Below are 27489 nucleotides of genomic sequence, written 5' to 3' on the forward strand. Positions count from 1 at the left end.
TCGACGTGCTTGGTTTATCGCGAAATAAGTAATCTTCTCTACGAGTTGTTTAACTCTGATCTCAGCGATTTATCGGAGACACAAAGTCGCTGAAAAGCGCGGTAGCGCCATGCCAGTTGTGCTGGCATGTCTTTGCCACTCTGGCGGTGGCTTCCTCTAAACTCGCGTCAGCCATCGTCAGTCGAAAGCACGCATCCAACCGGTGAACATCGGCGAGTGTGAGTTCACATCGCGCCCCCGAGAATATATTGTGTCTCTTGAGTGTTTCATTCCCGTTTTCGCCACTTCCGTGATCTGTGCGCGGGCCCATAATGACTGTGTAGTGACCCGAGTGGATACAGTGCGAGTCCTGAACCCGAGAGCGTGCCTGTGGAGTCCCTTTGTTGATTCCACGCCAGTGCTTGAGTGTGGGTGCTTGTGGTTGTGTGTGCGTGATGGATAAGATGAAGAAGTTGCTGGTGATGTGCTTGGTGGTGTGGTGGAGTCTCCTCACGGGCCGCCTGTGTGACTCCCTGCACCGCCACGAGTCCACGGAGCTCCTGGACGACCTGTCGATCCCCCATCACAACCGCTGCGAGCCCATCACGGTGTCCATGTGCACAGACATGCAGTACAACACCACCATCATGCCCAATCTCATCGGGCACACGAAGCAGGAGGAGGCGGGCATGGAGCTGGTGCAGTTCATGCCCCTGATCAAGGTCAACTGCAGCCCGGACATCCACTTCTTCCTCTGCACCCTCTACGTGCCCATCTGCACAGTCCTGGACAGACCCATCCCGCCGTGCCGCAATCTGTGCGAGAGCGCGCGCCTCTGCGAGGAGATCATGCAGCGCTTCAACTTCCACTGGCCCGAGAACCTGGAGTGCTCGAAGTTCCCCGAGGCGGGCGGCGAGGAGATTTGCGTGGCGGAGAACACAACGGCCACGGCGGCCACGCCGACCGCCGGCCCACCGCCAACCGGCGGCAAGTCGCGCCGCATAAATGTGCACAAGGGCGCCAATGAGCACACTGGCGTCGGTTCGTACAGGAACATAGGATTCGTCTGTCCAGTGCAGCTGAAGACGCCTCCGGGGCTCGGCTATGAGCTCAATGTGGGCGGAAAGGTGAGTGTTTGTCGCTTAAATCGCATGAGAAAATGCCCAGCGAGACAACAATAGAGACGCACTTTGAGCCAGAAGAAGTGAAGCAAAACTGAGAACAAACATTCCGATACAAAGTTCTAATGAACACTTTCTGTGGAATCTGCAGCATTTAGCGGACTTTATAATATCTTTATCACTCCCTCATGCATATTAATTTAATGTTCTTTGTGCCAAAATTCTAGCACAACGGTTTCCATTCATAAACAGCCTGATAAGAGAGTGTTATTCAGTGTTTCCTCTTTGCAATCTAAATTTCGTTGGTTCCATCGCCGGCTATTGTATCTCGGAATTTGGCGGCTTTTGGGATAATCTGCAACACAGAAAGGATTTATGATTGTATAAATATCCAAAGTTTGTCTGAAATATTTCATTTTGATGCCTTAGATTTTTAGGAATATTAATTGAGTACAAAATTAGCTTTTGAAATCAGTGGCTAGAATTTCCTTAATACATTAGAATCTTGCTTTTGGTAACACAGAATAATTATATGAATTCTGTGGTATTTCTAGAGACTATTTCAATAACAGCTAAATTTTATGGTTCTTCAAGTCCAAAATCAGGGGACTTGAGATACGAAAACTTGTGATGAAGCTGACGAAAATGTGTTGACTCTCTCCGGAATACCCAGTTGTGTGCAGGATGAGGCAGGCTTTGAGCCAAATTATCTCACTCTCTGCATTTTCCATTCATGCAGGAGCAAAATTAATGTGCCAGAATGGTATGAAAAGATGTCAGAAACAGAATTTCAGTCAAGAGTGTTTAATTCACTACATTATTTAGTCCCACTTTTGGGGGATGGTGAATCTGTGTGTGGTGTTAAAAATTCACAAGGTGACTCTCCTAAGGAGTGAATCGCATTTGCATATAGACGAAAAGCTGCCAGGGATTGTCTTAGGCGAGAGAGAAAGAAAAAAAGAAACTCGATTTGGTCCATCGTCTTTGTTGAATTTATGATTGAAATGCCAAAATTGAGTTTGATAGCAATTCGTGGGATTTTGTATGCAAATTTCATCGCCATATCGTGAGATTCTGATCGAAATTGTCTCTCAATCGTCGCTTTTTTGCCTATTAAGCGGACGTCATGTGAATTTATAAATTCATACATGGCAAAGAATCGACAAATTTACAACTTTTGACTGTTTTTATCTGGGAAATGAGTTCAGAAAATTGAGTGTTTATTTTGACACAGAGAAGTCCTAGTTGGAAATGTTCAGCGAAAACTGCTGGAAATTCTTAGAATTCTCCTTAATTATGCGGCGCTTGGATGGCTCGTAAAATGCCATGAATTTATTGGCAATGCGATTATAATGTGTGATTATAGTGTTGCCTTTATTCCGCCAAAATTGACAAATCAAGTGATTTCATCATTTTTTCCTCTTCTGTCGCGAAAGTTCATCTCGCCGAAGATGATTATATGAAAAAAGAGACATTTGGCTCTCTTTTTTTCCTTCTTCTTGTATATGAATAAACCTATTGAGATGAGAAACAGTTAGGCGCGCTGAGGAGATTCATTTGACCCCCGTTGTTTTACAACTTCAAGACAGTTTCCTCGGCGCTGCCCAAATATTGCTGCAGCATAGCCAAATATCAGCTGATGACACGTAAATCCACGAAGGTGGAATTGTGGCGAATTAAATTCCGGTGACGGCTGAAGCCGCAATATCCGATGGTGGGAAATGGATATGACATAAACACACATCTGATGGATGTGTTGCGTGAGCAAACTTTGCAATTCAACGGAAATTTCACTCAATTTCACAGAGTGCTTGGAAGGGATTGAATATTCATGTTTTGCGCGTGCAAATTGCTTCTGATGTTAGAATTTAATGCGATGTCTAAAGAATCTCTTGACAACTTTTTAGCAAATCTTTGTCTCTTTGGCATTTTTCAAATTATTTCTCCCTTTTATCAATTTCTTAAATCATGACTGATGCTTTGTTTTTTTTGGAAATGTTGACGTGACATTTTCTCTATGATGTGCGTTGTTCAAATTGAGGACGCAATATTTCACAGAAATATCATTTTATATATATTTTATGTTTCTTTTGTGAGCAAATGTGGCTCAATGACTTTGCACATCACTTGCATTTTAGAACAAAAGAAAAGAGTCTTCAGCATGATCACAATTTGTGAGTTTATTGTTGGAATACAGAGAGAAGTTCAAGGTGCGGAGAGAGAAAAACGCACGTTTGAGGGTCTTTTGTGAAAGGCATTTGAACAAATGTCTGTGCATTTTTCAAATTGTGATTCGTCAAAAGCCAAAGTCTCTGTTGGTGAACTGCTAAATTTCTCTCTTCAGAATGACTTCCCGTCCGATTTTTCCGTGCGGTGGTTTTGTGATGGAAGAAAAAGAAAGAAATGTGAGGGAAATTGATTATAAATGCACCACAAGGTTGACTTAATGCGGCGACTTGGTCAACATTGATGGCCCAATTGAGGCTGAAGTGCCTCGAGCGCACAAACACCTGAGAATGAAATGCCTTCGGAGAGAAACTCTGGCCTCCTCGATCATCTCTCATGGGTGAGGCTCGCGGAATCATCAATGTAGCGGGAATATTTGATCATGTATTTCACTCTTTGGTTACATATTTGAGGAGGAGAGAGAGAAAAAATGCGCGATGCGAGAGATGAGAAGGCAAAAGTCACAACGGTGAAATGCTGGGTGAATCTCTATCGCCCATTCCCTCCCCTGGGAGATCGACGCCCTGGAAGTGGATCACTTTTGACCACCTCTGCCATTTAGCGTTCTTTGACCCGCTGAACTCTCACTCTCTTGGCCGGGTGAACGGCGGTGATGTTTTGTGAGTTCGGCCTTTCAATTAGAAGGCACCCAAGCGAGCCATCACGGTGTGGAAATTGAGTTGCATTCACGCGAAAAAGGGTCACATTTAATGTGGGTGTGTTCCTTCAATAGTTTCACTTTTGCACGAGCTGCACTTCTGCATCTGTGCGCCTTCCGAAGGAGGTCAGACGCCCGGTAGGAGTGCACAGTTGCCGTCTCTTATCTCCCATGAGACTGGAGGCTTTTGCAGGCCCAAACAGAGTGGCAGAAACTGCAATTTTCCCAAAGGGAAAACAACTAACTACAATCGAGACAGCAGAGTTTCAACGACTGAGTGTTATTTCTTCAGTAAATTCAACAAATTCACAGCATTTAATTTAATTTTTGCACACCAGAAAAGTCGGAAAATGTGTGGACAGACACTCTGATCATTGAATGCAAGAATGGTTATGTTTTTCAGTACTTTCTGGGGTTTACGTTACACATTAGTTGTTTTCCCACTGTCTTTTTCGGTATATTATAGCCGTCGTTAAACACACAAATCGGTGCACAAGTCTATCTGGGGTTTTGTATCGGTAAAAGAACCTCTAGTTTTTTCCCTTATGCGATTACCCACAGGAATCTATACTCAGTATCGCTGGGGAATCTCACCTGAACTTTTCCCAATGCGCCGCTAGCGAGACCGCCCGAGATGGTGCAAATTGATACAGTGAGACGTGCAGTGACCAATTTTGGCATAATAGCAGCTCCTATGGGCGAATTAGTTCTGAAAGACGAGTAGCTTGGCGTGCGATGGAGCAAATTGATAACGGGCTGCTGTCTCTTGAGCAATTAATTGCCATGGGTCAGAAATTCGTATAGCAGATCAACGGGAAATATTGGACTTAAGTGAAAGGCCACACCGTCAATTATTGATTTTCTGCCGGGCGACACGCATTCTTATGCTATTTCATGTTGCAACTTTTTGCAATGTTGAGACGAGCGCTGATGGGAAGGGGAGAGGGAAGAAGATGGAGAAAAAACGGCGGAATATTTCTGTATTATTAGTGTTGAGGAAACAGCATCGATTTGATCGATGATCGTCTGGGAGAAACACGTTTCTCAGGTGATTTCGATGCAGATGGTGTGTGAAAAAAGTGCGGCCGAGAGGCTCACATGAAAGCGTCGCGATCTGACCAGTTAGCGAGAAAATCAATTAGCCATTGAGTAGTGGAGGTTGAAAACAACAGATCGGATTTCTAATCATACAACAAGAGACAAAGGTGTATCTTCTTCAGTTTCTCATCTTCCCTACTCGGGCGGCGCATTCACTGTCATTTCACGGTCCAACAGACTCTATCGTGGAGTGTGAGAGAAAAATTGCTCGATTTAATGGTAATGAGCAAATTAACAATCAAAGAGATGGATTCAATTTCACCCTTTCTCTTTCTGTCCGCTGGAAAATACACTCTTGCTTTTTCTGCATATACAATTTCCCAACCATTTCTCAATTTTTTTTTCTTTCTTCCCACTGAGAAACACTCTCGAGAATTTATCACTTCGCCAACTCACCAGAAAGAACAGTATAACTGAACTTGACTACGTTAGAAGAATTGTGGCAGATTAAAACTCACTGATACTTTAATGGACTGTGTTTTTTTTCTTCTTCTCTCTCGCACTTTATGTTGAAGCAAAAATAAAGGGCATATCAAGATAATTTTCAATTATCTCATAAATCTCATAATATAATTTTCGCCTGCTTTAAAGTTGAGATGAGAAATTCAGTGTGAGATTTAATTTTGGGCAGAGTTTCACTGTCGGATATTTGTTACATTTGAAGGATCAAAGAGGATTTCCCAGAAGATGAAGTATGCTTGTGAAAGGAAAGTTGTTGGGATTCAAAAACACGCGAGAGTGAGTTTGGAGTGAAAACAACTTTTCCAATGTAGAGCAGAGCATGGCAAAGAGTTGTGGGGAAAACGTGAGAGGGAAAACAGAGTGAGAAAAACTCTGCTGAAAGTGATATGGAAACTAATACTTTTTCGTATGGATAAAAGTGAAGACAGGGCAAAAGAGGCGTTATTAGATTGTGGACTGCTTTTGTGTCCTTCTTTCTTTCGCGCTGTGCACAGAAATGTTTGCGTCAAGTGTGTAATTCGGATGGTTTTATTGCAGGTGACCAAGGACTGCGGGGCGCCCTGCCACTTGATGTTCTTCGCCGAGAGCGAGAGAACAGTGCTGCGATACTGGGTGGCATCCTGGGCGGCCGTGTGCTGCGCCAGCTGCCTCTTCACCGTGCTCACCTTCCTCATTGACCCGTCGCGCTTCCGCTACCCTGAGCGTCCCATCGTCTTCCTGGCCGTGTGCTACCTGATCGTGGGCTGCGCCTACGTGGCGGGACTGGGTGCTGGCGACTCTGTCGCGTGTCGCGAACCATTTCCTCCACCCGTCAAGATCGGACGCCTCCAGATGCTCTCGACCATTACGCAGGTAAGAGTGACTTTCCATTTCAGCATCTCCGCGGCGGCACACTAATGTCACCACCCGAGCGGAAGATGATGCTCGACTGTGGGTCACGAGATTGGGAACGAGTGGAGAAAATTGATGCTTAATCGAGAAATTTAATTAATTCATTTTGCCTCTAATATGGAGAGACCTGAAACAGTGGCGTGAAGTTTATGTGAAAGAAATCAGATCCTCTTAAATGCAATCCTGTCTGAGAAGCAGGAAAGAAACACGTTCTTTTTGGATAACATAATGCGTATATCTTGGAGAAAACTCTGAAGACTTGCTGAGAATTCTCACCATGTTTACTACGCCACTGAGTTGATTTGATATTAATATGGAAGTTGTCGTCATGTTGACTTGTATGCAATTTGCCAGACATTTTATTTGAGATAGCTTATCAGTTTTATGCAGAAATAGCCCCAATCCATGATCTGGTAGAAAGTGACTCTGTTTCAGTTGGACAAATTGTCGCTAAGCGCCTGCCAATAAATCACATGAAATATTTTATTATTCATGGTGAATTTGAAATTGCTTATATCATGTCACGCCACTCCCTCACCAATCTCTCTGGCCATGCTTGTCTTTCTGGGTCAGCAGATTTTGGATTTTTCATGAGGCAGAACAGAGTTCAGTGTGAGTGATGGAAATTCGTGTTTTGCAGGGTCATCAGCAGTCCAATGCCTGCATCGTCCTGTTCATGGCGCTCTACTTCTGCAGCATGGCGGCCTTTGCTTGGTGGGCCTGTCTGGCGCTCGCCTGGTTCCTCGCCGCCGGCCTGAAGTGGGGCCACGAGGCCATCGAGAGTCGCGCTCATCTCTTCCACGCCGTCTCCTGGGCGATTCCCTTCATCCAGACTGTGAGCGTGCTGGCACTGGGAAAAGTCGAAGGTACGTGTCTTTTAATGCACTTTGGGGCTCACGATGAGTTGGGATCTTGCAGCCGACTCTCTGTGGTGATTGACAAACACCAAAAGCACTGAGTGATGAGTTGGTTTTTGAGAGGAGTCGCTATAATTAGACGGTTTTCTCGCCAATGCGAGGAGAGAGCGTGGAAGCATCAAAGGAGGAATTCTTTTGGGTTGCATTTATAGCCATTTCGTCTTGTTGGATAAACAAAGTGTTGCAGGGCGTCACAGTTGACAATTTATAGCCTCAGCAGCTCATTTCAGCAATCAAAGTGGAATCTCCGTCAATTTAATTGTCACCGTTTTTCACTGTCACGGAGGAAAGTCCGTTTGTTTTCCCTCGGCGGGTGTCAAGTTTCCCCCCACACACACGCGTTCAATTTGCCCCGAAGATTGAGAGACTTCGCTCGGTGGACGGCTGACTGGGTGTGTAAATTGGATTTACATTGGGCCCTAAGAAGCTAAGCATTCCTCATACTTAATTATGATTGAGACAACGCGGGTAATTTCCCGAGATTTGACTGTGAAGTTTTGACAAGGAGGAATATCTTGTCAGTTTTACCGTTGGAGTCTTTATCTTTCGAATTTGGGAAGGATTTTATAGGTGAGATTCTGAGACATTCCACAGCCGCTGACCTCTTAAAGCTGCGGCGCAGTCATTTTCTTCCTCCTATCATGATCCGTTAGGTGATTTTTTCCCTGTCCAGAATTCCATATGTGGGCTGGCGATACACGCAAAGTCCCCAATAAATTTCACACTATTCTAATTAGAGACACACCGGGGGAAGAGACATATTAACAAATGACTATTTGAGGAGAAGTGGGGAAAAATCCAGTCAAAATATTGTGATTTATTCCAAAAGACGCGCGCGCGAGGTCAGAAGAAATGGAGATTTTTATATGAAAAATAACGTCTTCTTTTCGCTTGGATCAGCAATAAAATAATGCTGGTTGGGTGTGAATATAATTTTATGAATTTTTCACGACTAAACTTGCGCGCCAGAGAGAGAGAGAGAGAAAAAGAGAAGAGAATGTGGGATTGACGTTGGCGAAGTTGTCTTTACTTTTTTTTCATATTTTCCCTCTATAACCCATAAAGTAACACCGAAATCCCATAAATTTTGCTCATTCGTTGTCACCGTTGAGGATTTATTTCGATTTCAACAATTCCCACCCACTCTTTGGGGGCTGTTAAAGAGTGATTCTGGGATTATTAATGAATGACTGTAGAGTCAATTGACGGGTGAATGGTCGAAGAATGTGTCGCCGAATTGCATTTCTCCTCGCGTTGTGTGTGAATCTTTTATGTGGATTTCCTCCCATTGCTCAGTTGTATGTCTCACCGTGTAGGCAATAAATATTCAATTTGGTGTGACAAAGTCCCCGGTTTTGCTGAGATATATTTGCAGCTAAGAGTTGAGATAAGGAAAAAGACGCGTCTTTGGTAATGCAGAGATAGAAATCACAGCAACATTAATTACAATTCCTCCAATTGACAATTCGTGTTTTTCCACAAAACTCACCAAACCGCCAGCAAAACGCCAAGAGTGACTCTGAATGTGTGTGTACAAGAAAGAGAGAGAGAGAGAGTAATTGATTGTGGGCAAAAGTTAATTCGATTTGTGGATGGGTTTAAATTGAATATCGATGAATCATTGGGTGAACTCCGTTGGAAGAAACTTGAGTAATGGCAAAATAATTCGTCATGCAATTCAATCTTCGCAATATATTTCACACACACTTGTCGCCTTGGCCAGTAAATTCACTTAATCTACCCATTTGCTCGTTAACATAGAAATTGGACAATTAAGGCGAGAACATTCTGCGTGGAGAGATTAATTCAAGAAGCACTTGCATGCAGATTCAATTTGCTGCACTCTTGTCCCAATGAGATTTCTCCCCGCACTTCCAATTCCAGTCCATTTCTACAGCGAATGTATGGTTGAAATGTTGATAAGAAGCGTTCTAATTAACTTATGTTGTTCTGAGATTTCTAGGGAAATCAATTTGCGATGAAAATGATTCATTTTCTCCTCATTTCACATACTGAAATATTCACAAATTGCATTATTTCTCAATTTCAACTTGATAACTATCCGCCAAGGGTTATGAGATTATTGGTTGTTACTCGAAAAATGATATTAAACACTTTCGAGTGCTTTTTCGAGTAAAGTGTCTCTCTGGAGGTGTCTCAATAATGGCGCAATTCATTGGAGTTGAAAGTCAATTATGTAAATAAAGCCAATATCGGCGATGCATTGAGTGGGGAGTGAAAGAAGTTGAAAAATATTAATATTTAATCATAGACAATTTTCTGCTCTGCAATATTATATAAAGAAGAATGATAAACCGGCTCTGCTTGAGACAGTTTATATATACACGAAAAAGTGAATGCGCGAGAATGGCAAAAAGCATTTGAGGAGACATTTCAATCTGTATTGCCCCGCGAATGCTGGGAATTTTTGCCATAGAGTTATTACTCTTCTTCGAATAGTTTCATCACTAAAAACACACACAAAATTCTCTCTTTCAACTGACAATTTTGCTGTAAGCGCGCGTCTCTTAACGAATTGTATGCAATCTTCTCTTCTGCCAATATTTGAATATGGGCTTTTTTCATCCTTTCTCTCCGCTTCAATAAGTTTATGCAAATTTATCGAAGGTCTCTCTCGCCAACGGCTGTGAGATTGTCTTCAAAGTGTGACACACATTCCTATATTGCTGTTTTTTCTTTTAAATAAAATTTATACTGCATAGAATGGGAGATAAAAGATGAGAAAGGCGAGGGAAGGGAGGTAAATAATAGCTTGAAATATAATCACATAATAATGTGAATTTGTCTCTCAATAAAAGTCACAACATTGACTTTCGCGCAATGGTGGAGAAAAATGGTTGAGTGTGTCTGCGCGTTCTGGAAAAAAGAAAAAAAAGAAGGCAGGAAGATTGAGAGATTTGATTGTACGGCGATGGTATAGAAACCTTCTTTATCGCTTTTTGCGTGCTCACAACAATCCGAGATAGCATTTACAATTACCGCAATAAGAACTAATTATAACGTGGCATTGTTTAATTTGAGGTGAACCTTTTCTAAGCGGCGAAGTGATTTTTTTTCCGACACTCGCAGTAACGCCTCATGAAGCGTCTTGAAGAATGTTAAATCTCTGCCCAGAATGGAGGCAATAAATCAAAGTGACAACACCTTGAAGGAATTTTCGTGGATCTTTTCTGGCTACAATTCAAGACTTTGCGGGTTTTAAGTGAGAAAGAGAGAGAGAGAGAGACACTGAGCCATGTCTATCTGAATGGGTATTAAAACAAGAAGTGTGTGATTTAATCTTCTCGAGCAAGTCGCGTTGTCTAATGCACAAGTCTCTTGTGGGGCGACACATCGAGAGACGCGCAATGATGGTGAAATATTGGTGGAAAGTTATGAAAAGTTTCACGCTGTCCGTGCGATTTGCTTGCATAAGAGCGCCTGAATGAGATTGTTTGTGAGACTTCTGGAAGGTTTCCGCCTCCAACTTCCTAATTTTCTGCAATTTCCGTCAGTTATTTGGGAAACTTTTCACATCGCACATTTGGAATATTCCAATTGGGGAATTTTCCAAGCATCGAGACTCACGTCAAGTGGCTCAATTGCCAAGTTACACAATCCCCATTTGGGGGGAGATTCATGCGTCTCTTGCAGCATCATTTGTCTCAAGAGAGAGACAAAGAGAATCGTCTGGGAAACACAAGTTTGTCTATCGTCAAATCTCGTAGGTGATTTTCATATGAATTCCAAGCGTATCTTGGTGGAATATAATTAAGTGAATTAATGATTCGGAGAGAAAAGAAGCAACTCTTCGAAGATTTGCCTTAGATATTTATGCTGATTGACTGTTATTCTTTGTCCATTGACTCCACGTGATTTGATAAACAAGCGGCACAGTTTCATGCATTGCGTCCCAATGTTTAATAATTAATTTCACCTACCAGTGTTAACGGTTGAACGACGCTGTGCGCCTTTCCCGGTGATTTATCATGCTGTCCTCCTCCACACTCCGAGTCAAATTGTTTTTCATTTCTTTGATAATCCGAGTATCACAAAATGTCACAATCTCAGTCTTGGGCGGCAGACGAAAGGCATGCCATCGAGGATGGTTGTTTGTAGATGCGAGGAGTGGGAAAAACGGCTACAATGGCATTTCTATGGGTTGGAGGCATTTTTTGGGCTAACACAAGAAGATTAGTTGTCGTCAAACAGTAGCTCGGGGACTCACTTCAGGTACTCATAAATCTGCAGAGCCTTCAACACCCTCGCTTCGCTTTCTTTTGTGCTGTATAAATTTACTCCCAACTGACTTTTATCACTCGGAACTACATAGAAAAGTGTACTCAAGACGGAGTTCATTGTATTCATTCATCGTGAAACGCGAGGCTATTAATTACCAATGCCAAATCGAATTTATCGTCAAGTGATTCTGTTATCAATATTCTGCAGAATAACACCGAAATCCGTATTATGCTAATTTCAACGTGGCGCGTTTGGGGCATTTGATTTTCTGGCGGAGCAATAAAATTCGAAAAAGTCGCCATGGAATCACACTTGAGGCGTTTTTGGGGAGTGAAGGCGACGTGAGTTGTTGGCGGAGTGATTTGGAATTCCACACGCAGTTTTTCCCTAAGTCATGCCTGGATCTTGTGAGATGTTCTAGCCGGTGGAACACGCCTTCCCATCGCTCAAACTCCAACTAATAGCTGTGCTTTTAGCACAAAATTCGTGCTCCTATCGGCGCTCTACCCTAAGTGGTCAGCTAGATTCTTTTATCGATACTCCTTTGGCACATTCAATTATTTATTGACAACAAAATACCTTTTATGGCTCTCCTCTTGTGGCAGAATTATGGCTGCCTCACACTGTGCTGAGCCATTGGGCGAATGCGGTGGGTGGAATCAGCAATTTCTGCACACAATGACCGGCATGCGAGTGAGGAAATTTAGAAGAAATGATAATTGCCCACTTTTATCTACCACTCCTAAGTGGATTCAGAGGTGGGGACTTGAGATGAAGAGGCGCTTATTGTCCATCGCGAGGCTGGGGTGAAGAAGAAGATGAAGAAAAAAAGAGCAAATGACCTCGTGTCAGGGATAAGTGTTCTTCCCATTTGTGTTGAATTATTGCAGAGCATTTATTGCACTCGCGTCAGATCAATTCACCAATCCCATCTTGAAGGAATCTCTTGGCGCGGTGATACAGCGCAACTATGAGAGGGTTTCATGTACACAACTTTGCCATCATGTAGAATGGCTGTAATCATCAATTTCCCTCCGCGAGACACTCCTCGGGTTCTAGTTAGAATTCCCCTCAATACCTTTGCGCGGTGCTGTGCACAAAGTCTCTTATGCATGTGTGACGTGTAAATATGACCATTATCTCGTCCTCCTTCGGAGAGCCATTCTTGCACAACACAGACCAGCTAAATTGTTGATGAGCAGAAGCCGAGGGACTGCAGTACAACCAATTTATTTTTGTTGCCAATGCGCTAAAACACGTTTAAAGTCTCCTGCCGCTGATGCGACGCTCAAGCTAAAATTACTTAATTGCACATGACATCACAGCGTGATGCTAAGCCATCGCGCAGATTTTGTCCCAAAGTCTCCATTCTTTGGGCGCATATATTTTCTGTTATATGAATGGTGCGCTTTGTTGAGTCTATGAGATGGTGAAAACATGAATATTCCATTAGGCGAGCGCTAAAATTTCCACGACAATGTCTTATGCTGATGGCGGAGTGTTGCCAAAAAGTTTTTTGGGGGGAAACCTTTGCGTTAACTCTCTTCCTGGTGGATGGAAGCAGGATTACTGGGTATTTGCGAGTCAACCTGTGACAGAAATGTGACAGGAAACGCAATCAGAGATAGTCAACAAGAGATATCTATTAAGTCCAGTAACAATAAACATTTTTAATTGCCTCATTAAAAGCATCAAACTCGCCACTTTCAGCTCCTTGCTAGGACTACAGATGGTCACCATTGGAGCCAATGTTAATTGGCTAGGAAAACTGTTTCGCTCCTCAATGGGCAGTAAGTAGAGTAATTGGCGAAAAACGACATAGTGGTTACGATTTAATATGAAAGTATCTAAGCGATGGAGGAGCGATAATTGCTTCATTATTTCTTATAATGTGCAATTCTACTATTTTATGGCGCTAATTGTCTATATGCAATCTCTGGCATATGATTAATAGCAACGGGGCAAAGTCTGTCAGTTACAAAAGGACATCATCTATGTGGAATTTTTATGGGATCTCAGATATAACACTAGCAATATGAGAAAAACAATCAACTTTGCCGACAAATTGGGGAGATTCTCTTGTGGAGGAGAGTACTATTATTATTTCTGCTGGTGTAGGTTAAATTGACAGGCTAAATAATGACTTCTTGAGCGTGTCTTAAGACAAAGGCGAGAATTGAGTGATTCTTACCGCGAAACCACTCACTTTTATCAGTGTCATAAAGTTAATTTAATAAAGACTATGGGGGCCTAATGAATGAGCCGCGGAGATGAAGATGTGGTGGAAATACCACCTCAGACGCCTCCCACGATTTTATCACAAATGTGAGAGAGGGAAAAAAAATTGTTTATGGCAGTTTTGGGTGAGAAGAAAGGAGGCACAAAAAGCGATCAAGTGCCGTAAAAATGCACTTCTTCACTGCGATGATGGAGATTTGTTGGCGGGTTTTACGGCTTGGCCATCCAAACACTCCTCCAAGTGTCTGGCAAGATAGGGAGTATTGAATGTCGCAGGCAATTGGGAGGAAACCACGAGATGTCTTGTGGGGAGACAGCCTCAATGACTTCGGGAAAAATCAATCTCTCCTCTCTCTCTGGGTGAGTCAATTGAGGGGGAAGGATTTCCTCGTTTGGCTTTGGCAGAGAGCAAACATTGGGTGTATTTGTTGAAAATTGCTTCATGTTGCTCAACAGAGTATGATTGAGGTGTGTCAACATTTCTCCGCTCTCCCTGTGATACTACAATCTTGATATAGACATTGCTGGATGTTACATTGGCAAGACAGCAGGAAGGAGAGATATCAGTGGAATTTCTGTGTTTGATATCAAAGTCATTAAATCAAATTTATCAATTTGTCTGTCGGTGTAAAGCGACTTTGAGGGCCTCTTCGTCCACGATAACATTCCAGTGATTGGAGGGGAGAAAAAATGAAACTTGTCCACAATCTTCACTTCATCGATCGCCTATCTATAGATGAGGAGAGATTGAATGTCATCGATAGGCGAATGCCTAAATTTCAACTCTTTTTCGGTGAGATTACACGCAAGACCACCCAGAAATTGTCATGAGAAACCCATGAAGAGTGAAATTTAATCCCTGAAAGAGCGCTCCACGTGAGACTGAAAGAGGCGCAGCCTAATTAAATTTGAGACTACATCGTTAGTGGGTGAAATGTGCTTCTCAAAAGGAGAGTGTGCTTCAAGAACTTTACAGCGCTGAGAAAACTTTCTATGGCTGTGAGAGAAAACATTTTCACGGGAAAAGATGAAAGTGCTCTTGCTGAGGGGCTTCCAAGTGACAGAATAAAAGGTATTTTAGGTTCAATGGCAATTTGGGGAAGAGACTGTGAATTCCTCCAGCATCTCGTGTGAGATTCTGTTGACTTTTTCTGGTCATTCCTCGCCACTGTTTTTCATCGCAACAGTCACAATATTGGTTTTTATCAGAAATCAATTTATTTTTTTCTTCGTAAATCAACACACCAAATTCAAGATGGTCTTTTTCGTTTGTTTCTGCGTGTGTTGTACTGGGCGAGATAAATTCTACATCACGTTCAATCTGGCTTTGGTTGGGGCTTGTTCTTTTTTTTGGGGAGAGATTGAGCAAAAGCATGTAATCATCACATGGTGAGACCAATTACACAGTATTTTTTCGCCTCTCTCTTCTCACTCCACATCCTATTAATTTCTTCTCACGAAAACCACTCTAATTTTATGGTGATGCCTCTTCTTCATTTTCTCATCTTCTCGTGCACTTGTTCGCCCCTTTGCGCTGCCCTTTCTCGACTATGGTTTTCAGGAGTTTTACGGTGGGGACGTTTGGACACTTTTTCATTCAATGATTATTGATAAAATGCAATAAATTTTATGGGAATATCGCTTGCGCATAAAACTCCTTATCAGACAATGTCGAAAAGTGTCTTCTCTCATCCTATTTCGTCTGACTTTACGACCACTTTGAGTGCTTGAGTCACTCTTTATGCGGAGTAAAAGATATTTTAACGGGTTTTGAACGAAAATATCACGTGAGAGAGGGTTTGTTGGGCAATTCATAATATAAAAAAGCCGGGCGCACTGGGATTGGTTCAGATCCTCTTCTTGTCGTGCCAAACATGATACACAGAACGGGGATGAGGAATAAAATCGGAGAATAAGAGAGACAATTCACTGGGATTATTCGACTCATAAAATTTTTGAACGACTCAATTTCTTTATTCACGGCTCTCGGGAAGGCCCAGCTATTGACTCTCGTCATTTGACTCTCTGGAAGACACGCGGAGGGATTTTTAATTGAGCTCTGGGAGAGGCGAACACACGGAAAACATGTAAAATGATCTTCACTTTGAACTCCAAATAACCCACTCATTGCTCATTCTTGGGCGCCCAGAGAGGTAAATGTTTACAGCACGTTTTGTTGATGAGATGAATATTGTGCGCTCAGCTTCAAAGGAGACTTTTCCAACCCCCCCTTCGTCAGGCCGCTTGTTGATTTCCGGTGTAGTTGTGGAGGCTCCCGAACGCTCTCAGCCACTATTTATAGTTGAGCAGATGGAAGAGGAAATTCTGGGGTTGGATTTTCATGTCGTGTACACACAGGAAATTTGGGATGAGGCGGAATTTTATGGGAATCTTCTGGGAACTTCACTGCAATGGAGAGTCCAGAGATTCCCCCGCTTTGATTGATCGTGCTTTATGGATGATGTAGCTCAGCAGCTGTGTCATTCCGGTGGTGAGAGATGAGAGTGAGAGAGAGATTGAAGGAGAAAAGCTGCTAAAAATTTCAGTACAACAATCTCACATCGCAACCGCAGAGTCTTCGCGAAAGTCATCTTTTCGTCCTTTCTGCTGGAACATATTAATTACGAGTGACTGTTGGTGGCGTGCAAGGGGCGAAAAGACGGCATAAAGTAGACTTAAAGTTACTGTTGTAATCCGATTGCGAATCTACGGTGTCTTTCGTGCTGTAGGGAGTGGTTAATTGTGTCTGTATTCTCTTGTCCGCTGGATTAATCCCGATGGAATTGTTACTTGATGTATAAATTAAGAGAGGAACTCCTACGTGGCGAATGTAACATTACCAATGGCACTTTCGTAGTGTGTTATCGTGGCTTTTTTTTCTTCTTCTTAGTTTGTCTCGTGGAAATGTGAATGAACCCGAGGAGTGTGTGCGAGCGTTCCCCTCTCTCCATTGATTTATTAATCGCAATGATCACGAGGTGAGACATAAAATCCCTCTGGAGGCATCTTCTTTCCACCAGCAAGGATACCAATTTAGACACAATATTCCTATATTTAATTATCATGCGTGATAAATTGCCATGGCGGATGTTTTTGCTCTTCCCCATTGGGACTTTGTGGATCTTCTTCGCACACACACACTCAGAGGATGGAATGGTCAACATTTGCGTATGGGACGTGTGAATAATTCTTTTACAGGAATAAATTATGGTGAGCTGAAGAAATGAGAGAGAGACGGCAAGAGGAAGAATTAAGATATCAGACGTCGATAAATCACGACAAAATGCTCACCTGGAGACAAATAACTCGAGGAAGGACGCTCGCATGGCTCAAATACGAAACCAATCACCTTCCGGGTGTCGGTTATAATGAGGCGGTGGCATTAAAAATACAGCAAATTAATTTTTCTCCACTAATTTCGTCCCATGTCTCACTTTCACGATATGATGCCTTTCCGAGGGCATTGAGAGTGAAAGAAAAGCGCTTAAATCTCTTTATGATGCTGATGGAGAAATAAAAATTTCATGGGGACTTTTTTTTCTCTCTCCCTTTCCAATCTGCTTAATTTGCCTCTTTTCACATCGGCCAAGATTGATATTAGAATAGAATCTCCAACAGTAGTAATTTAGATGGTGCTGGAATTTTTTTTTCTTCTTCTTCTGGAATATGTTGTCTCCCCAATGAGCGGCAATAACTCAAGAGTGATCACCTTCTGAGACACATTTTATGGGCTCTCTCCCTTGGGGTACACGCGGCGGAGAAAAATGCCACTTTCTGGGCGGGAGAGGTGATGAGGAATTTGGTGGAAGAGACTTCTTAAAATTGCTGTCTTGAGCAGATCGTAAATATAATCTGTTCTATCATCTGAATGGTGGGATTTCTTTTTTCTGTCTAGAGGGATAACTTTGTGTTGAGGAAATTTAGTGAGGGGCAATTCAGAAATATCCAGGGGTCATTGATGGATGATTCGAGATCAAATATGCAGTTAAAGATGTTGATTTATGACATGTTATCTCACCTGCTCAGTATTTCCTCATTTGAAGATGCATTTCTTATATTTTCGCTCCTGTTTCACTCATTTCTTGGCAGACCATCCCATTTCTGGCACCAATATATAATTCAGAAACTGTGAAAATCCACTGATTTGGCAATTGTGCGTTTGAAGATCTTCTTCATTGGCAGCATTTTCAAAAGTCAACCAAACTTATTTCTCTGCTTTGTTCACCTTGATGGCTTCCAATTTCTTCAAGCACTTTGAAAGAATCGAGGGAACACAAAGAAGGACGTATTCTCATTTTTTACCCACTCCATAGTTGGAGAGAAATCGAAATTTATAGAATTTGAACCACATTGAGTATTGCTGCTTCTCTTCAGCCGTCTCGTGGTCTTCGTTAGTGCCTTTTCATCCTAACAATTCCTTGGGTCTGCCGATGGTTTCTTTTTCGTGTGTGCTCTTCTCTGGTGTTTTTGGGATCTGTTTGAATAGTAATTAATGGGTTTCTCCTCATCGCTCGCATGTTGTCTATTTCGTGAATATGACAAAGAAGGCAACATGTGGGCGTTCTCAACATGGAAATTAACTTTTCTCAGCCGCAAATTCAGTCCGACTGGAGACAAAGGTTGAGACATGAAATTAATTCCCAATAAATGCTAATCAATTGACATGAGTGGTGATTGTCGAATATTTATATGGGATCGATCTTGAGGCTTGCAGGACAATGTATTATAGAAAGAAGAAAAAGATGAAAAAAAATCAATTATTCTTGCATGATTGCGAGACATTGACTCGGCGAACATCCGCGCTGTAGATGCTTGAGTTGGGAGGAACTCACGAGGAAACCGGTTGGGACCATTTGATTCTTCCACTTCTCGAGAACCACAACAAGACTTCTTTTTTCTTCCTCCGCCACATCTTGCCGCATTTCTCGTGAGTTGTTGTCCTTCTTCGCTCTGGAGCCGCGCACACAGCATTCGACGGTAATCTTGCCACAGCACAAATGCACTCTCTTCTCAGGCAATCGCGACACAATAGACGGATTGTGGAGCGCGCGGCTTCGCTGTATGGGCTTTCCTTTGCCAAGGTGAAGAATCGCTTTCATGACAATGTTGGTGTGAAATCGCGTGCACTTAAGCCTCCTTTTTATTCCTCACTTTTGCTATTTACCTAGACACTCTTTGTCGCTTCAGATCCATGAAATTGATCATTTGTCTCCGTGAATTTTCAAACTTCATTCCTTCAGGAGATGAGAATTCATTCACCCTCGGCATTGCTAAATCCACTCTTTTCACCCCAACAGCAAATTGTCTTGCCATGCGGAAGATTATTCCCCCTTTTTTTCCTACCTCGAAATAGAGCAGAGAAAAAGTCAGCAACTCTGTTGCTCCTCAATTGATGGGTGAATCCCATCTTCTAACTTATTTATTTCTCAATTTCTCCACCCGGAAATTATCATTTTCATCTACACGGTGATTTTTATTGAAAATTTCTCCCTCTTCCCGGTGAAATATGCCAGATGGAGAAAGAAGTCAATAAGATGTGCGAATAATTTAAGAGCTCCCCCACGGAGAGAAAGAGCTCCTCCTTCGCAATTCTTCCCTCCGGGGCATTGGCGAGAGAGGGGAATGAACTCTTTCTGCCCCAAAAATGGTGCCTCCGCAGCTGAGAAATATTTGTAGCAGGTTGTCCTGAAGTTTTCCACACACTCTTCCTCCCTAATTGGGAACTTTCAGATGCAGAAATATTTCTGCTGGCTCTCGAACGAGTTTTGGGCATTTTGTTATGTGCTCATGGGGATTCTTTCTGGTCCCATTTAGTTCGCTTCAATCGAATCGATACATTTGCAGATAAATTCCATGTGAACATTCGGTGTGTTAGGCTTAAAGTGGGAAATTGTAGGTCTTCTCCCCCTATAAGTGTCACTTTGTCGCAATTTGTGGCGACTAATGATGATAATAAGTGCGACTCTCAGTGAAAGTGAGCTTCAAAATAGCACCATTTATCGCGTCAATTGTCCTGAAAAAAGGGCCAGAGAAGGATGAAAATTTATGGGCTTCCTTTGCAACTTCAGACCGACTGAGACGAGACAACAGTCTCAAACTACGAGACTTTTAATCATGTCATCAAACGAGGGCGACATTTGCCATTGGGGTTGCAGTGAAACCCTCACATTGCGCTGTGAGGGGAAAAAGGCAAAATCGATACGTTTTTTCCTCAGCTCGCATATACGGGGGTGGACATGCTTTCCAGAGCGAGGGTGGACGAAGAGACAAAGAGATGTGAAATTTATTCTGCAACACTAAATCCCGAAAGTTTTCGCAAAATCCATCGATGAATCATCGCTTTGTGTCTGACGCTGAAAATCTCTATTTTATACGATAATCTCTGGAAATATGATATGCTGGAGAGTGATAATGTCTTTGTTGGGTTTTATAGTCTCACAGATAAATTCATGAATGTAAATTTATTTCCCAATTTTATGGCTTTCCATTCGGTATATCGGCCTTATTGATGAGGTACTGAGTAATGTTGAACGAAGTCAATAATCCCCTGAAGGCAAATTCTAATCTTTTGTGGAATTCTTGATACTTGGGATTTGTCTAACGTCACTCCAGTGGACGCATCCCTATGTTTGTCCCCTGCTCAATTAAAGTGTTTTCTTTTCCTCCACACAAGATGGACATTATAAACGCATTAGAAGTCTCACAGATCGTAGGTTAGAGATATTCTATCAAATTGATCACAATGGAAGGTCTGTAGATGGAAAAAAGTGGCCGTAATTATCCGGCTCCGCGTGTATTGAATTAACATATAATTTGGATATGATGAAAATTGGGGGTCAACGCTGCGCTGTGGAGAAATTGTGGCAGCATGAGTGATCGTATTTGCTCAGCATGAGATGTAAAACAGATTTTCAACATTAACCTGAGAGAGTCACTGTGGAATGGTGACGTGAGATCACTCCAAATCGATCAACATTGTTCGAGAGAGTCTACACACGCACCTGTTTGCCCTCCATGATTGTACAGATGATAAGATAGATGTGTGCGCGCGGGGAGAGATCGGGGGCGGCGGCGGACTGCTTAATAGTAATAATTTTCAAATGGCAAATGAAGTGGCAATGCGGAGACGCACTCACAGACACGATCATGATGGTCATTAGAACATGATCGATGGTCGTAAATGCACTTGTTTTCCAGCAGGTCACATCCACCCAGATAAGCCTCGGCTTTTCTCCTTTGCAGATTGACAAACGAGATCACTCGATGGAGTCTCAATATCTTGGTTGATCATTTCGCGTGATCGCATTTTGGGATCGCGCAAGTGAAAGCGAGATCAATGGATTCTTCGTTTTTTTTCTTTATCTCTTGTGTCTCTCTTTTTGGTTTCTGGCCTCTGTGCCGGTTTTGCACAGGGTTTGTTTTATATGAAATGTGAGTGATTCTCGGGCTGAAGCGATCTTCCAATTACTTTGTCATAATCCCATGTTTGTCTGGCAGAAAATTCCATCTTTGGTGAGAAATAATGGGCTCTGGCAGAGGATTTTACAAGCGTCATGATTAATGATCAATGAAATATTAAAATCAACCATTGAATGTCTCATGTATGATCTCTTTGATCTCTCCTGTGCATGTTTACGCCACGAGAGATTGAGTTTCCCATTGTATTTTGGGGCTGGGTGGTTATATTCAAATGGGCGAAAGGCGCACAAAAGGTATAACGAGAAAGAGTGCCAAACAGAAATTCAATGCGGCAAAAGAGTGGATGATGAAGTGTAAAAAGCGAGACAGAGGAAAACAATCTTTCGGAGATAATTTTTGGGATGTTGAAAAATTGATTTCTATCTTTTATTCTCGACTGTATAAATATTTTTCTATTGAAATGACGCGATGGAAATGTGGAAAGGACCCAAAGATGATTGGAGGATGCTGTGAAATGTTGAAAAATGATGACCTGGTGAGCAGCAATTATTCATTGGTGATGCCGTTGATTCGTTAAATTCACAATCATTCTTCTGAAATGTTGGCGGTAAGACGCGAGATTGGTGAGCGCGCGAGAAGGTATTAAAGCGATGGCCCATCTCAGCGTGGATTTCATGAAACTCAATCAACTATATTATGGGCGCGCATGAAGAGAGGGAAATTGATACGAAAAATCCCTTAAGAAGCCGATTAAAGTGACAATTCTAGCAGAACGCAAAATCCTCATTACATTTCACTTATTCCAATCTAATGGCAAAGAGGTTGAATTGAGTAATTATCAATCGAAAAAAATCCCACTGCCATTTCATTTCAATTGGCACTCTTTCCCACGTGCCTGCAGCACCTTTTCCGTCTGTCGAGACAACGCGATGCGAAATGATGGCGCGATGGAGAGGAAATTAAAATAGTTGCGAGAGAATTAATATTGGTGGATATAAAGAGATGCAATGAAAGAGACTCTAATTGCACTGCAAGTAACACGCGGAAATGAAATTCATTGAAGTGTGAAGTGTGTTTGCGCGGAAAAAGATGATGATTGAAGGGGGATTCCACAGACTTGATGAGGTGCTTCGCGAGAAAATTGTGGACCACACGTGAAATCGTGATTAATTCTATGAGGGAGAATTCAAAATTCCTGTCATTTTCCATCTCCTCGGCTTTGTCTCTGGGCGCACTTTTGAGAAATATGGCCAGAAAAGTGGTGAAACAAGGTGGAGAATTGTATGAAAGGCGAAATGTACACCGAAATACGATTTCTGTATTCGCAGAGAGAAAAGAAGAGATTCTCCTTGGAGTGCCTGAGAAAGTACACCATTGGCATGAAGTGTCCTTTCCTTGACCTCAACTGGTTTCTCTGCTGCAGAGTTCATCTATTCCGGGAATTGAAGAGCGCGCGGAGTTCTTTGCAATTATGCAACTCCCGATGGTTGCCCCATATGGAAAGTGCAGCGGAGGAACAATCAACTGAATCATTATTTCCGTGCTTGAGGAAAGCTCTTGTGTTTCCCTCCATTTGTGAGGGATCTTTCATTGTGTCCAATGTTGCTGTGCTGCTTTGTCGCGAGATTGTTACCCAGGGAAGGCAAAACTTTCCGCTATGCCGGAGTGATGCTGCTGATTCGATCAGCTCTCCCGTGATGGATTAATTGATTAGGGGATTGAGGCATGAAATCACTGAATCACCGCGGATAAGAGGCATGTTTGGAATATTTGCTCAGCGATAGATGAATTGTCTGCATGGTCAAGATACTTCATCCCTGACATGTGGTAATCGGGAATTATCATCTGCAGCTCTTGCTGCGTATCTCGCGATGTATCTCAGTATTGTGGAGACTGGTTGAATTGCCGCTGAACTTGAGGATGACTCTGGGTTTGTAGGAAAGAAAAAAAAGAAGAACTCTGAGGACTTTTGGTCGGATTTCATGTGAGCGCGCGATGGCTCTAATTTAGACGTCTCGCACGAGGAGTGCGAATTATGCGAAAATGCACCTTTTGTGATGGCTGAAATTGCAATAAAAGCACGTCACGTGAATTCTTGGACGCCTCTTTGCCCATTGTTGGCTGCAGAGGAGTCGCCCTGGGTATGAAACTGGTTTGCCGACAACCTATTCATTCCCGTGGCCGTTCCTCCTGTTCGATTTTGCTCTCTCTCTCTGTGTCTCGAGTGAGAGAGGCAAACTGGTGGATAATAGTCATCTCTGTGATGCCTTTTTCCCTCTCGCCCTTCTTACAATGTTGCCACATCGCGCGCACTCCGTGTTGCGGGCAGGATTTGCTCTGGCCACCTGTCTGGCATCGGCTGAGGAATGAGAGTGGCCATGAGTGTAGGAAAATGCCTGCTATCTGTCCGGTAGATCAGGAGAATACTTTCCTTAGCATCCCAATAAATTATCCCAGTAGAATCGCAGGTTGCGGAATGTGCGGAACTGCAGGGATTGATGGAGGTGACAAGATATTAATTGATGGTGATTGGAGATCCTCGCAGGAGGCGCACTGCAGCGCTCTGTGACGCCGCCGAAGGAGGTCAATGGTACCACTCTCTTCCCTGTGGTACTTTGGACACGGCACAGGAGAGAGAGAGAAAAAAAGCCATCCACGGGAATTCATAAATTTCACCATCCCGCAAGAGAGCTCGTTCTGCATAATTCAACCGTGAATTGCTATGGAGAGTTCCACAGCGTCAATTTACTCCGTGTTTTCTCCCGCTTCGCCTGCAATTATCTCCAATGGGTGCTCCTCCGGTTAATTATATGATAATTACAAGTGTCTCTGATGAGATTGCCCATTTTCGACCTGATCCGCGGCGGAGGGGAGACGCTTCTGCAGAGCGTCCGTTGGGAAATTCACGAAAGGGTCTCTTCTTCCGCTGCCGCAAAAAGATGAGCTCAAGCTACTAATATTTGTTGGATTTTCTCTGTTTGTCGCCAGAAAAAAAGGGCTCGTGATTTGGTTAAACGCTAATTTCATTCATAATCACTCAAGATGAGCATCGTGTTGACCTTTTTTTCATAGGCCTTTCGTGACTGTTTTTGCACTCAACACGCGCGACTTAAGAGTTGAAGTGACGGCGGCTCTTCTGCGGCACATGGAAATGATGAGTTTGGCAAATAAATTTGTCTTCCGTTTTGGTGAAGGAGAGAGAAAATATTGACAAATAGGAAGATTGGTTACGCGACATCGACATTCACACCTCACAAATTCACTGATTTATATTCATAAATTCCGCACGCAATTAATTTTCTGTTTTTGCGAGGAAATCATGGATTAACGTGATCGTCGTGTTGAAGATGAGTGAAATATTAGCCATTAAAGATCACTTACATGAGATTGTCAGTCTCTGATGAGTTATCAGTGCAAAATTGCCACTTCCAGCCTTGATATTCTTCTCCTTTTGTGCGACACGCCTCGTGCTGTCGTTGGATGTTGGCGCGCGGTACGATATTGAAAGAAGAGTTATGGAAAAAGTCTTTTACCCGGTGCCACTTTTTTTTTCTCTCTCTCTCTTTTTCTTGGCGCATCTCTCGCGGGATACAAGAAATATAGCACTTTGCATGATCACTTAATGTATTCCAGGCTTCTTGGCTGCGATCGTGCAATTGAATCTCCTCTCTGTGGTCACAGTGTTGGGGATGGCACGACAACCTGGGGATTTTAATCTAATTTGCATAGGCAGTCTCCAGTACCATCATTAATAAATATTAATGCTGCGAGACTGCAGAAGGGGCAAAAATTGACTCGTAATTAAATTGTTAAATGCTCCGTAAAAGCGGACGTGAGATAGCCAATGGATCGAGTGGAGTGCGTCTTCTGCGGCTGTGGATCTTCTTCTTTTATGTCTTGATTAACTGAATATTTTTTGATTTTGTAAGCGACCGTTAAGGCGCCCTGTCACATCGAAATGACGCCACAAGCGGAAGGATTTTTTGAAGGACTACAATTGCTTGCAATCTTGCATTTTGACTCCATTTTGGACACGTCTTTGCCTAGAAATCCATTCCAGTTGTGTGTTCGGATTCAGCAATGCGCCTTATTTTCTATTCCAGGTGACGTTCTGTCTGGCGTGTGCTTCGTGGGTCAACTGGACACTCACTCTCTGGGCATCTTCCTGCTCCTGCCGCTGTGCATCTATCTGGCCGTTGGCGCACTGTTCCTGCTGGCCGGCTTCGTCTCCCTCTTCCGAATACGCACCGTGATGAAGCACGACGGCAATCGCACGGACAAACTGGAGCGTCTCATGATGCGCATCGGCTTCTTCAGCGGCCTCTTCATTCTGCCATCCATTGGCTTCCTGGCGTGCCTCTTCTATGAGTACTACAGCTTCGACGAGTGGATGATCCACTGGAATCGGAACATGTGCACCAAGTTCAGCACCCCTTGTCCACTTCCGCGGCCGCATCGCGACGACCAGAAGCCCATCTTTCAGATCTACATGGTGAAGTACGTGTGCAGCATGCTCGTGGGCGTCACGAGCAGCGTGTGGCTGTGGTCAGGGAAGACTGTGGTGAGCTGGCGCCTCTTCATTGAGCGTCTGCAGGGCAAAGATTCGGCCCGCAGTCGAGCCACGGCGTACGTGTGAATCACCCAAAGACTCTCAATTCTTCTCCCACACATCACACGTAGAGTTCTCTGGGAGCAATCGCTGAGGATTCTCCCAGAGTTTAGACTGTAAGTCATTAGTAGACCCCGTTTAATTGATGATGGCGTTGTAGCCATCATTCTTTAGAGATTTAAAGAAAATGACACTCTTTGGCAAGAAACCTGCAATCTAAAGCTGTTTCAAAGACTGAATTCAGCTCACTGCATCTCATATTTGTTGAAATACTCATTGTCATACTTTGCAATCTAAATATACTTTAGGAATTATATATAGTGGAAAATATCGAGCTTTATGTAATGAAAAAAAAGAAGAAATGTGAAATTAAGAAAGCCTCAGTAGAGTTTCCCTGGCGAGAATTTGTTGTGCTTCTCGTGGTGCATTTTAATAGATGAAGACTAAGAAGAAATATGAATGGAAATGTAGACTTAGAAATTGTATATATTATGAATATCGTTAATCAACCACCAAAACCTGTAAATATCCTTTCATTCAATTGTAAAATATACATAAAATCTTCTGAAATGTGTAGCTTTCAAGTAGAATACACAAGAGAGAGAGAGAGAGGGAAAGAGAGAAAGAGAAGATGAATAGAAGTGTAAGTTAGTGCTATCTTTTTAGATAAGTTTGTAAAGAATGACTGCCAAAAACTGTCTCACAATTTAGATTAATGGAGAAATGTGTAAAGTTTAGCGCATAACTCTAGACAAAATGTAATATCTAACATGTCTTTTGTAGTTGATTTGTGTACAGTTGAACAAATATACGTCGCGCAATATAGGATGAAAAATTGCAAAATGTTCTTTTTCCTCGAACGGCAAAACTTCCCACATATAAGATGCTTCAGGAAGAAGAAAGGACGTGAATTTGCATTGTTTGCCCCGACGAAGGCGCAGCACGAGAAGAGCAGCAAGCACGAGCACCACGTTCATGACTGAAATAATATTTCACTCCTGAGAATTCCGCTCAAATATCTTCAGTCTTGGAGTTGGAAATATGCAAACGTGACCAGAATGGCTGAAACGACTGCCTTTCGGAGAGCTACGAAATCATCTCTTTCTCTCGCTCTGCTCATTTAAATTAACCCTCCATAAATGAGGAGGAAAAAAAGCGCAAAAAGTCCTGCAGAGAGTTTAATTGAAAAAGAAACTCTGGCAATGCATCAATATTGATTTTCGCATCGCAAATTCAATATCAGCAGTGATGAGAGGCAGCAAACCGCATTCATTCATAAAGGGGTGGACTTTCGAGAGCAACAGTGTGGAAAAATGAACCACAGAGAGTGATTAAAAATAGACACTGAAAAGCTCTTTCCACGCTATTAGTTTCGTTGCACCCTCATTAATTATCTCGGATGAAATTAAATTGATTTCCTCTCCAATTTCCGGGAAAAACACTCCTATTTTGCACCGTGAGTGAAGCAAAATTGAAATATGTTTGGTAGGAAAACTCTAATTTCCCAATTAAATGTTGCGCAAAGTCAATTAGCCTGAGGCAAGGTTGAACTTCACAGAGCTTTTGTACTTTTGGGGAAAATGGCGTGGAAGCATTATTAGGAAATATTGATATTAATAGACGCTAGAG

General features: G+C 42.7%; 1 protein-coding gene across 1 annotated transcript; it reads left to right on the forward strand.

The window, feature by feature from the left end:
* The first annotated feature begins 302 nt into the window (after nucleotides 1–302).
* On the forward strand, nucleotides 303–26685 carry LOC132265898 (frizzled). The gene is made up of 4 exons (XM_059766690.1): nucleotides 303–1106; nucleotides 6082–6396; nucleotides 7076–7301; nucleotides 25355–26685. The coding sequence occupies exons 1-4, from the start codon at nucleotides 435–437 to the stop codon at nucleotides 25885–25887; spliced, it is 1746 nt and encodes a 581-aa protein (XP_059622673.1). The 5' UTR covers nucleotides 303–434; the 3' UTR covers nucleotides 25888–26685.
* Nucleotides 26686–27489: the final 804 nt, after the last annotated feature.

This window comes from Phlebotomus argentipes, unplaced genomic scaffold, assembly GCF_947086385.1.
Source record: "Phlebotomus argentipes unplaced genomic scaffold, Phlebotomus argentipes genome assembly contig_5, whole genome shotgun sequence".
Taxonomy (NCBI): domain Eukaryota; kingdom Metazoa; phylum Arthropoda; class Insecta; order Diptera; family Psychodidae; genus Phlebotomus; species Phlebotomus argentipes.

Coding starts and splice junctions, on each gene's coding strand:
- LOC132265898 (XM_059766690.1), top strand. CDS start 435: ATGGATAAGATGAAGAAGTTGCTGGTGATGTGCTTGGTGGTGTGGTGG. Junction 1,107..6,081: donor AGCTCAATGTGGGCGGAAAG/GTGAGTGTTTGT, acceptor GTTTTATTGCAG/GTGACCAAGGACTGCGGGGC. Junction 7,302..25,354: donor GGCACTGGGAAAAGTCGAAG/GTACGTGTCTTT, acceptor TTTCTATTCCAG/GTGACGTTCTGTCTGGCGTG.